The sequence below is a fragment of the Bactrocera oleae genome, chromosome 2, assembly GCF_042242935.1.
Source record: "Bactrocera oleae isolate idBacOlea1 chromosome 2, idBacOlea1, whole genome shotgun sequence".
Taxonomy (NCBI): Eukaryota; Metazoa; Arthropoda; class Insecta; order Diptera; family Tephritidae; genus Bactrocera; species Bactrocera oleae.
In genome coordinates, this window is record NC_091536.1 from 59,733,981 (window position 1) to 59,746,596 (window position 12,616).

General features: G+C 35.9%; 1 protein-coding gene across 1 annotated transcript in view; it reads left to right on the forward strand.

The window, feature by feature from the left end:
* The window catches only part of Pde6 (phosphodiesterase 6), a 91,153-nt gene extending 79,882 nt beyond the window's left edge, over positions 1-11,271 (forward strand). The window contains exons 4-15 of the mRNA XM_036378394.2: positions 4,240-4,507; positions 4,760-5,005; positions 6,064-6,329; positions 6,432-6,527; positions 6,589-6,879; positions 6,963-7,206; positions 7,284-7,375; positions 7,435-7,758; positions 8,184-8,337; positions 8,394-8,553; positions 8,617-8,837; positions 8,905-11,271. Of these exons, the coding sequence (XP_036234287.2) occupies positions 4,240-4,507; positions 4,760-5,005; positions 6,064-6,329; positions 6,432-6,527; positions 6,589-6,879; positions 6,963-7,206; positions 7,284-7,375; positions 7,435-7,758; positions 8,184-8,337; positions 8,394-8,553; positions 8,617-8,837; positions 8,905-9,302 (2,760 nt within the window). The 3' untranslated portion in view covers positions 9,303-11,271. The remainder of the gene's footprint in view (positions 1-4,239; positions 4,508-4,759; positions 5,006-6,063; positions 6,330-6,431; positions 6,528-6,588; positions 6,880-6,962; positions 7,207-7,283; positions 7,376-7,434; positions 7,759-8,183; positions 8,338-8,393; positions 8,554-8,616; positions 8,838-8,904) is intronic.
* The last annotated feature ends 1,345 nt before the right edge of the window (positions 11,272-12,616 follow it).

Here is a 12,616-nt window from a genome sequence, read left to right on the forward strand (position 1 = left end):
TTACTATTATATATGGTATCTTATTAGCTTATGAAGTTGTAGAATCACTTAGCCTCAATACTATATTTTTCTTCCAAGATATTCATATTCAAATCAACCTAGTTAGGTCAAATCAGATATAAGTGATATAAACTCAACCAAGGAGGCTAAATTGAGTGAAACGGATATCATTATATTAGAGATAAGGGCTTTAGACAACATAAAAAGATGATCTATGAATTTAATTAAGAAATTTCGCAGATTAGCCGATATATGAGATTTTTTTAAAAAGTATCGGAAATTTTGAATTTTCGCGGGCTACGTGTATTCGATTTTCGATTGTTTTATTGCGTAATGTTGGTACTCATATCCCTTACTTATGCTGCCAAGGTCGGTCATTTTTAACGTTTAATTCAGTTTTGACAGCTGTTTTGCTTGGACGCGTTTTAGGTCGTCTTCCATTTTTGCGTTGTCTTTTTCGTGGCAAACTTATTAAAGAAGAAACATAGAAACATAATTGTTAATAATAACTAAATAACATAATTTTAACTAAAATGCTAAGAAAATGAATCCAAAAATCTTGCTACAACAATCACTCGAAACATTCCACAGAACAACGCAAGATTTAAAAAGCAACAATTAATTTTTCGGTGGTGTTGTCCTACAGCTGTCTGATGATTTTCGATAATATAAATGTATGTTTTAAAGTAATTCTTTTGGCGAAGTTCTGAAACAGTAAAAATCTTTTCCGAACAATTGCTAGATACTGAGAACGGCAGAAAAGAGCTGCAGCCATTGCACTGTTGTGCACGCAAAAAAAAATTTAATTGGCAATATTTTTCCGAGCATAGAAAATAATTACTAGGATCTTAAATGATTCAGTAATTCGGTTATTTTTATTTTTATCAAAATATGTACATAGGTGTTGACGAATTCAATTTCCTGATGCAACAATTATGGTCAGGCAATCTTATGTATTTTAAATCATTCGCCATATTTAAGCTATTGCTAGCTCCTATCGAGGGGTTTCGAGCGCGGGGACAGAATCAAGAAATTCCAACTCATTTGACTAAAACAATACAATTAAAATTTGATATTTCAATCGGATTATCAATGGTAATAAATTTATACTTATCTTGGCCGGCGATTTCCACATCAACTTCGCTGATAAAATATCAGAACGGTTGACAACTTTTTTTTTGGAAAAATTGAATGATCCACAAGAATCCACAACAAAATATGGGACCTCCATTGCCGCGATATTCTTCAGATATTTAGCGGACATCTAGTTTTAAACTTATGTTTCTTATTTCAGTTAAAATAAACCTAAAGTTTCAATGATAAAAATTCCTGAACAACCTACATGAATTGTAAGATAATAAAAATATTTTAAACAATATTAATTTCTCATTTATTCAATAAATTTGTTTTCTTATCGGTCACCACGCTCAAAAAGTGTAACTTAAAATAATATTTAAAAAAAACTTGAATTAATATTAAAGAAAAACAAGAAAAAACGTTAACTTCGGTTGCGCCGAAGCTATAATACCCTTCACAAATACAAAGGCCCCTTACAAGAACTTGATTCCGAACGTCAATTTGTATGGCAGCTATATGATATAGTGATCTGATCTGACCAATTTCTGTGGAGAATAATTTGTTGCCTTAAGCAATAACTTGTGCCTAATTTCGTGAAGATACCTCGTCAAATAAAAAAATTTTCCATGCAAGCACTTTACTCCGATCGTTCAGTTAATATGGCAGCTATGTGCTATAGTTATCCGATCTATACAATTTCTTCGGAGATTAGATTAATGCCTTAAATAATAATACATGCCAAATTTCGTGAAGATACCTCGTCAAATGAAAGAGTTTCCCATACAAACACTTAATTCCGATTGTTCAGTTTGTATGGCAGCTATATGCTACAGTGGTCCGATATCCGTTCCGACAAATGAGTAGCTTCTTTGTTAGAAAAGGGCAGGTGCAAAATTTTAGATCGATAGCATAAAAACTGAGGGACTAGTTTGTATATATTCAGACAGACGAACAGACGGACATGGCTAAATCAACTCAGCTCATCATGCTGATCATTTATGTATATATTATATTTTGTAGGGTCTCCGACGTTTCCTTCTGGGTGTTACAAACTTCGTTGCAAACTTAATATACCCTGTTCAGAGTATAAAAAATACTACATAAACAAGTAAGGAAGTTCTAAGTTCGAGTGTAAACGAACATTTTATAGTCTCGCAACTTGCAAGGATCAAAGCCCGAGAATTACTTCAGGTGTTGGCAATACTTTATTGAAGGAAGTATTGATCCGATTCAACCCATTTTTGACACAAAGACATACTATGGTCGAGAGTTCCTTTTTTGTTTTATTATATGAATTTTAATTATATATCTTAAACATTGACCGATTCTTTCGGTATAAAGTCAACTATGGGCACTGGGGTCCACATATTCAGTATCTAGGGGCTTGAACAGTTTTGGTTTGATTTAGACAACTTTTGGTCACAAGGTGGCATACTTTAAACGTATTATTCACGAAAAGTTTTACCTCGATATAATCATTGTTGCTTGATTTGCATAGTGGAAAGCGAAAGAATCAGATGGAATTTAAAATGGTGTTATATGGGAAATAGGCGTGGTTGTAATCCGATTTCGCCCATTTTCGTACTATAGCATAGAAATATGAGAAGAATGTTACGTACCGAATTTCGTTAAAATTGGTTAAGCAGATCTCAAGATATGGATTTTCACCTAAAAGTGGGCTGTGCCGCGCCCACTGTCTAATTTTGAACGCCTACAAAGTCATCTCATACCATCCCAGAGATAAAATTTAATGTCTCTGGCGTGTTAAGTGCTTGATTTATCGCGCTTTTAGTAGTTTTTAACAGTACCGTTATATGGGGAGTGGGCGAAGTTGCCACCCGATTTCACCCATTTTCACACTGTAGATAGAGGTTCTAAGAACATTTGCTTCCAATAAATTTTGTTATTATAGCATTAGCGGTTTAGGAGATATGCACATTAAAACTATTAGAGCCCGGACCACGCCCACTTTAAAAAAACTTTTAACTGCAGATGCTCCACCCTATTGTGATCCTGTATACCAAATAAGAGTCTTGTATCTTGTTGTGGAGCTTAGTTATGGCAATTTATTTGTTTTTGAATAATGGTGTTTTGTGGGAGTGGCAGTAGTTCGATTACGCCCATCTGCAATACCAACCGTCTCACGGTACCAAGAAACATGTCTACCAATTTTCAGAAAGATATCTTAATTTTTACTCTAGTTAGAGCTTGCACGGACGGACGAACGGACAGTCGGTCACCCGGATTTCAACTCGTCTCTTCATCCTGATTATTTATATATACATAACCCTATATCTAACTCGATTAGTTTTAGGTGATACAAAGAACCGTTAGGTGAGCAAAACTATTATACTCTGTAGCAACAGCTTGCGAGAGTATAAAAATAAATAAATAATTATAATTGCATAAGTTGATAAATAATTCTATGCAATAGCTTTACCGCGGCAGTCCACGATTGCCACACGTATCTTATTTTGTTGATGAAAGTGAAGGCATAAATTTTCAAAGTGAATTTCGCAATGTATGTACATAAGTACATACCTAATAATATTCGGTTGAAGATTTGTTCATCTATTATTCATCTGATAGAAGGTAGGTAGAGACGGATTGGCCAAGAATTTTGTGCACCGAATGTTGAATTAAATTGAATTAAAAATGTTTATAATAAAAATTCCAATTTTTAACCACTGGATTTTTATATCGCCTACAACGGTTTTGCATAAATTCATTCATTTTTACTTTATTGAATAATATTACAATATAATTTAATAACGAATACCTTAGTCACAGGAAGGCGGGACCACGGCCTTCTAGTACTTCTATAAAAATGTCGATGTTATATTCCTTATATCATACACAATATGAGAATTAAATATCTCACTTAATCTTAATATATACCTCATAAACTTGTTGTTCCCATTGAACAATTGATAACCCTAATACTTGACATGATACTGACTATGATAGACAGTCACATGGAATCTATCATAATCACTAACGAAGCAGTAACATCTTTAATCCAAGAGGGAAAATGCAGAACTGTCATTGACACTTGTACATTATTTCTTACATTTATACATTGCTCTTCAAACAGCTTACCGGTTGTCCATATTTTATTTTCTCCTCTCCCTTTTTTTCACATTGGTTCTTTTTTTTTTGCAGAAACCTCAGTCCCGCTCACTGTCCACATCCTCCGGCCATTCTGTATTTGATAGTCGACGTCACCTAATGGAATTGGATGAAGGTGAACTATTCATGGAGCTTATTCGTGATGTCGCCAATGAATTGGATATTGATGTGTTGTGCCATAAAATCCTCGTCAATGTAGGACTGCTTACTCATGCGGATCGTGGCTCATTGTTCCTAGCCAAGGGGCCACCGAACAATAAATACCTGGTTGCAAAGCTCTTCGATGTGACACAAAAGACAGGTGAGTCCAAATTACAAAAACTTAGTACATTGTTATGTATTACGAGACCTTTAAAGCAGTATTTGTGTGAACCAAAGAATTCATCGTTGCATGCAAATGAAATCCAGCAGCAATGCATACAAAATGGAATCGGTTTATCTCCGTTATATTTTTCGGTTTTTCTTTTGCAATGCTGCAAATGACTTTTGCTACTTGGCTATTTTTGCAACTGACTATTGATTCTTATGCAACGGTTTCATTTGTCATTTACAGCGCTCAAGGATGCTGTTAAGAAGGCTAAGTTGGAGGAGATACGAATACCTTTCGGTGTGGGTATTGCCGGCATGGTGGCGCAAACAAAAGAGATGATCAACATAAAGGAAGCATACAAGGATGCACGTTTTAATTGTGAGATTGATTTAAAGACTGGCTACAAAACAAATGCAATATTATCGATGCCAATATGCAATTACGAAGGAGACGTCATAGGTGTGGCACAGATTATCAACAAAACCAATGGTAGGTGGCTGAGAATGCATAAAAACATTACGAGAATTTGAAATGTTTGGATATGCTACTTAAATTAAAACTATTCGACTATTCTCTCCCTGTAGTAATGATGAAAAATATTTTCTATGGTTAGAGAGATTGTTGCCTAATGGTAATGATGATGTTTTACGTTTTCTTTCAGCTTACGGACATGATAAAGTACTTGAGACGTGTTTTTGATAATTTATGCTCATTTTTCGGTGTACAACTCTACTCTAATACAGTTGAAAGTTAAGTTGCCAATGCCACACAACAACTATTACGGAAGTTGTTTTTTATATTTCGGGAATATTCTCCATTAAGATCTATACACTTTTGCATGCGTTTGAACCTTTTGGCGAAGTACTCTTGCCACTCTGATTGAGGTATCTCCAAAACATGCCATCTGAACGCATCAACCGTTTCTACGGGTGTCGAAAAACGTTGACCTCTTAGTTTACTTTTTGAGTACGGAAATAAAAAAATGTCATAGGGTGCCAAATCAGGACTATCAAGGGGATGACTTATCAAATCGAAGCTCTAATACTCTTCATAAATAAAAATTTTTTCTAGTCCGATCTAAATAATTGGTTTGGAGATTCTGCAGTTTCTTTGGACAATAATTTATGCTAAATTTCGTGAAGATAGCGACTTCACAGTAGATCATAAATTATAGCTTCAAATAGAGAAAAAATTAAAAGATACATATTAAAGTGGTCCTTCGGCAACAAGTGTTTTACACATCACAAAACATATCTAAGTTTAAGTCAATATCAAGTCATCTGTAAAAAACTAAAATATTTTATCCTAAGGTGGTAGCAATATTTAATCCTAAGGTGGTACGATAAATTAATTACTAAATCTCTCTTGTTGAGGAAGTGCGTTTTTCCGAGGATTTCGAGTTGGGGGGGAGTAGGGCAGTCATAATACAACTCACATATATAATTTTTAACTTTCAACTAACGACTTCAAAAAGCAAGATAGATAAAAAGACTACTGTTTAAACTGAAATAATGAATTCGCACTAAAGTTTTCTACTCTCTCGGCAGGTTCCATGGAATTTGATGAGCATGACGTCGAAATTTTCCGTCGTTACCTAACTTTTTGCGGCATTGGCATACAAAACGCACAACTCTTCGAAATGTCCGTCCAGGAATATCGACGCAACCAAATACTCTTAAGTTTGGCGCGAAATATATTTGAGGAGCAAAATAATTTGGAATGCTTAGTGACAAAAATTATGACAGAAGCGCGAGAGCTGCTTAAATGTGAGAGATGTGCCGTGTTTTTGCTGGATTTGGACTGTTGTGAGGCGGTAGGTAGGAAGGGTTACATGTAAAATCAACCTTATAATATATTATTAATTAATTTAATATAAGAAGTTAACAAGTTAATTGTTTATTTTACTTTTTGCCAGAGTCATTTGGAGAAAATTATTGAGAAACCAAATCAACTACAGACTCGACTTAACCGCGCCATCAAGGATGTGGATGATAAGGAAAGAGATGACAAAGTAAGTATAGAATTAAAGTTATTACAACACTCATCCTCATGGTTTTTCACTTATATTATAGCAAATGTCCCGCACGCGCTTCACAGTTCTTTTCGAGCTGGGCGCCTCCAACCAGTCGGCCAATATTTCCCGCCCCTCTGTCAATGATCTGTGCAACTCCACTTTAGCGCAAATTGCACAATTTGTGTCAACCACCGGGCAGACGGTGAATATCAGTGATGTACATGAATGGGTGCGAGAGCATAATCAAATACGGACAGAGAATGAGATTGACGCGACAAAGGCGATCTTGTGTATGCCGATAGCGAATGCGCAGAAGACGGTGATTGGTGTGGCGCAGTTGATTAATAAGGTAATTTAACCGTACTTTTGGAAGTTTAGTAAAATCGAAATTCTATATAAAATTAATTTGTCTATTTCTCAACTCTGACCCAGAGCACGGGTTTGCCCTTCACTGACTCAGATGTCTCAATTTTTGAGGCGTTTGCCATTTTTTGTGGTCTGGGCATACATAACACGCAAATGTACGAGAATGCTTGCAAATTAATGGCGAAACAAAAGGTAGCTTTAGAGTGTTTGTCTTATCACGCGACCGCTAGCGCGGAGCAAACCCAGAAGCTGGTCAACGATAAAATAGAATCGGCCGAAAAATATGATTTATATAGTTTTAAGTTTATTGGTGAGTTTGTCATAATCATAGAAAATTTGTAGTACAATTCTGTCAACATTTAACTTTAACACTTCCGCAATTGGCAGACTTTAATCTCTGTGATGATGACACTTGCCGAGCGGTCTTGTGCATGTTTGTGCAATGTAATCTAGTCTCGAAGTTCCAAATACCCTATGAAGTAAGTCGGGTGTCATCATAGTTTGGCGATATTTGAAAACTAATGATATCTCCTTTTAGGTTCTTTGTCGTTGGGTGCTGAGTGTGCGCAAAAATTACCGCCCCGTGAAGTATCACAATTGGCGTCATGCCCTCAATGTGGCCCAAACAATGTTTGCAATGCTAAAAACTGGTAAAATGGAACGTTTCATGACTGACTTAGAGATTCTTGGTCTTTTGGTGGCCTGCTTATGTCATGATTTGGATCATCGTGGTACAAATAACGCATTCCAAACAAAAACCGAGTCACCACTGGCAATATTATACACGACTAGCACAATGGAGCATCATCACTTTGATCAGTGTGTAATGATTTTGAATTCGGAGGGAAATAATATATTTCAGGTATGATTTCAAAAAGTTTACCTATATTTTATATATTGTAGAACAAAATAGATAGAGATAATGAGGCTGAAAAACATCAAATGTATCCGTATTATGATTTAGGAGCCAATTAAAGAAGGGTATTCATGTCAGCAATCCACTTTTTGTCAACCCTCTTTATTTTATTCCATCAGCAGAATTACGGAACTTAATTTGCTCTCATATACAATAATTAAACAACTTATTAGTATTTCTAAACACAGTTCCCCTCCTTTCGTTAATGTTATGACGAACTTTGGTATGTTTTTTTACATTTCATAAAAGTACCAGGACGAAGCTGCCGTAATCTCTATGTTTATCATTTTTAATCTTTTTCTTGGCTGTTTCAAACAGATGTGGAAAACAAATATAGTTCATCAATAATCATCGTCCTTATTTACCTCCAGGCTCTCTCACCCGAGGATTACCGTTCTGTTATGAGTACCGTGGAAAATGCCATACTTTCAACCGATCTGGCAATGTATTTCAAAAAGCGCAATGCCTTTCTGGAGCTCGTCGAAAACGGAGAATTCGATTGGCAAAGTGAGGAGAAGAAACAGTGTAAGTGTCTGAAATGTGCGTGTAACTTCTACATTCACCCCTAATTTGTGTTTCAGTACTCTGCGGCATGATGATGACCGCCTGCGATGTGAGCGCCATAGCAAAGCCTTGGGAGGTACAACATCGTTTGGCCAAGCTGGTAGCGGATGAGTTCTTTGATCAAGGTGACCTTGAGAAGTTGCAATTAAATACACAACCAATCGCCATGATGGACCGGTGAGTAGAGAGAGTGAGAGAATACGTAGTTTTACAGAAGACATAATCTTCATCTACATATAGCGAACGCAAGGACGAGTTGCCTAAAATGCAAGTGGGTTTCATAGACGTGATATGTTTACCGCTCTATCGTGTGCTTTGCGACACTTTTCCCTGGATAACTCCACTGTATGAGGGTACCCTAGAGAACAGACGCAACTGGCAAGATTTGGCCGAAAAAGTGGAAATGGGTCTCACTTGGATAGATCACGATACTATCGATAAACCAGTGGAAGAATTTGCCGGTTTGAATAACGGAATTTTTTCAATTAAATTGTGTGTTTTAAATTTTTAATGTATTTCTGGAAACAGGCTGTGCCGACGAGGAAATAAAAGATATTGAATTCACCGTAACCACATTGAATTGTCATCCGCATCAGCAGCATGGCGACGACACTTCCACACCAGAGCATCATCGTGGTAGCACACGACTAAGCATCAAAAAGACGGGCGCTCTAGGCAAGGCGGTGCGTTCGAAATTGACAAAAACGCTGTACAACAGCATGGATGGCGTGAAACAGAAATCGTCATTTAAGCTGCTCGATTCACATGTAAGTGAGGATTTAGATGATAAAAGCCCAACAAGTCCCTCGCAGCCAATGGTGGCAGGTCCCGGTCACATTTCCGCTTCGTCATCCACATCTTCGGCAGGCACTTTCAGCACGACCGACAAGTCAAAAAAACGCTCCAAGCTGTGCTCGCTGTTGTGACGAAAACCATCCAATTAGAATTTGATGACCTCCGCCGATAAGCATAGTGGCGGCGGAGGGTCGACCGATGTCTAATTGGAGTTAAAACCTAAATATGTAAAATAGATATAGGGGTAAGGGAGCAACACATTTGTGCATAAAAAGAAAGGGTTAATGCAAGAATATTCAATGTGAGAGAAAGATAACTAAAAATCTAACCAAAAATCAAAATCTTTTAGCAATTAAAATATAATATTTACAAAGCTGCAACAAAAATCAAAATGAAGTCCAAAGATATACTATTAGACCAAATTAAAGTCGTAAAATATTTATGTTGCAAGTACATGAATTGTGCATATGTACGCACATACAATTATACAATTTTGAAGTGGATAATATGATAGGCCATTAAGAAATTAAACAGGGCAATTACGAATATTAGAGTATTATCAGTATCAACGTAAATGAATAGGGAAGGCGGATATGTTAAGCGAAATCTTTTTGTGTACTAATTTGTAGTTCCATATGGGGGAAAATAGAGTGCTGTAATTCGTTGCGTCGCTTGATAGGATGGTGAAATTTTATTTTCGAACTTGCGCGTTTTCGATGTTCCCTCATCGTAATTAACATATTAGTACAGCTACCATTTGAGCCTTCTCTATTCATTAACATTCTCTGTCAACACCCTCGTGTTTTTAGAACCGTTATTGTTCAAGAGCACAAAGTTTGTTTGAAAATTTTCTTTACCCCAGAACCCAAACCACAACATAATTTACTACCAAAAACTAATACAAAGGACATACTTGTATGCACTTAGATATGTACGCAAAACATGTGACTTTACTAGAACTCAATTTTTCAATAAGTGTTAGCAGTGATTACGCTTTATGTAGAGAGAACACATAGACATTTGTGTGTATTAATGTATTTTTTTATTTAACGGTAAGCTAGTCAAATTTTCACTAAGCAAAAACATTTAGATATGAAAGCAGTTTTGCTTAAGTGTGAGTCTTTATTCTAGTCGTATCATATACTAAATACACTACTTTGAATTAAATTCATATTAACTGTACAAGCTTTAGATATAATAGAGAGTTAATTAGGCAATATGCACTTTACACAGAAACGAAAGCGAGCACTGGTAGCGATTCATTAGCGAAGCATTACTTTATGAAACTTTGAATGTAGATTATGCTCGCTGTGGCTGAAGTATAAGCACACCTTCGTGCTGCAAAACGCAACTGGCTGCACATGCGCAACTACTTCGTTAGCAATACACACTCTTCGATGATATTTATGCAATCTCAAATATAAATAAATACATAATATGTATGTAAATTTGCATGTTACTTTTATTGTTATGAATTAGTGAAATATGGCAACACCTTTGTGTAAAAATTATTTTGGATATTAATTATATGTACGTGTAATGTGTGCACAATAAACACGAAAAAATAAAAACTTAATTTTACAATTTCAAACAACAAAACAAAATTTAAATAATATACTATTTGAGTGAGTTTCCAAAATGAAAAAAGGTAACCGTTAATGTAACCGCAGAGCATTTTAAAGCCCATAAAACTAATGTAGCGCTTTAACGATAAAAATAGAATGAAGATGAAAGTTTTCAAAACTTGGTCTGAAGTTTTGGCATAAAAAAAAACACAAACAAAAGGAATCCTCATTTACTAAATGTGCATGTCAATTCCTAATTTAAGTAATGCATAAATGTAAAACAAAGTTAGGTAGCACATGCAATGGCAAAATCAAAATCAAAATGAAATCTATGAATACTGCAAAACTAAGTGTAATGAAAAGTTTTACTTTAGAACAAATAAAAAAGTATAAGTATTGCTATGAAGCAAGTCCGTTTCAAAAGTCTTATTATATCTTATAATAAATAATTATTGGCTACTGGAAGGAGATGGCTTTGTAAGAACAGACAGAAAGATAGAATAAAGAAGTTTGATTGTAAAGCAGTTTGTCATAACCTTACTTCTACTTTATTTAAAACAAAGTTTGTTTTTGAAAAAATATCAAGAACTTCTTCATATACCATATATTTAAAAACAACACACTTCTTGTGTGTTATCAAGAGTTGTTTTACGCCTTCCATTAACATCTTGTTTTAATTTCGCAAAAGCTGGTACATTTTTAACAAATTAGGGCATTGGTCCAATACGCGCTGGTGTATCTCAGGGCAGCGTTCTTGCGTCTGTGCCCTACATTCTCTACACAGCTGACCTCCCAGTGATTAGCTCTAACTCCACAATTATGGCCACCTATGCGAGTTTTGAGAACGCTACCTATTGGCAGAAATGAAGAATCCACCACTGCTGAATTAATATTTAATTGTGAAATTACTGACGAGGCAAAAAAAAACTAAAGATAAATCGGAAACTTCTGATTATTTTAACAAACTGAGTAGTAAACTTTAAGAGTTGGAAGCTATGCTGGTTGGACAAAGGCACGTTAACCAAGCTATGCGCGATCTACTGAGTACCGTAATGAGCATGTATAACAAAGCCGAGAAACCGGAGAATCAACCAAAAAAGCCTATGGTTGGTTATTATGGGGTACTTACTCCCCACGAAAAACCAAAAAAAAAGCTGTTGAAAAAGTGCAACCAACAACCAGTGAGGCCATGAGAATAATTAAGGAAAATACTAGGGGTCAACTTGGCGCAGGCGAAAAATGGATGGACGTAAAAAAAGGAATCCGCTTCAGAAGAAATTGAGAACGAAATCGGACGCCATCGTAATAACCAAAACGGAGGGTGCGTCATATTTGACATGACATTCTTCAGAAGGTAAAAAGCCACAGCGGTCTTGAAGAGTTGAACTGATTGAATTAAAAAATGATGCAGACAAGTTACAACTAAAACCTTACAACGTTACAATAGTGTGTAAGGACCTAGACAAAATTAAAACTCCTGAAGAAATCTGTGAGGCACTACAAAAGGAGTGTGAGATCCAAAACCTGGAGAAAACAAGCGTCAAAAGTATGACAAAAGCCCGTAGTGGTACACAAATAGTTCTTGTATGTATGCGTGCTCAGGATGCCAATGTTGCACTAAAACTGAGCAAAGTTAGGATAGGTTAGTCGGTCTGTTGCCTCCGAGAATACTCGCCTATTCAATAAATTGTTTTAGGTGCTTCAACCCGGGACATATGGCAAGAATATGTTGCAACCCCACTGACGGGTACTCTCTTTGCACGCATTGTGTTTGCAAAGATATGCACAACGCTCCAGTCTTGAATACGAAAAAATTAGGATATTGCAGCTAAATTTAAATCACTATGTTGCAGCACAGAAATTAATGAAAAAAAAAAATA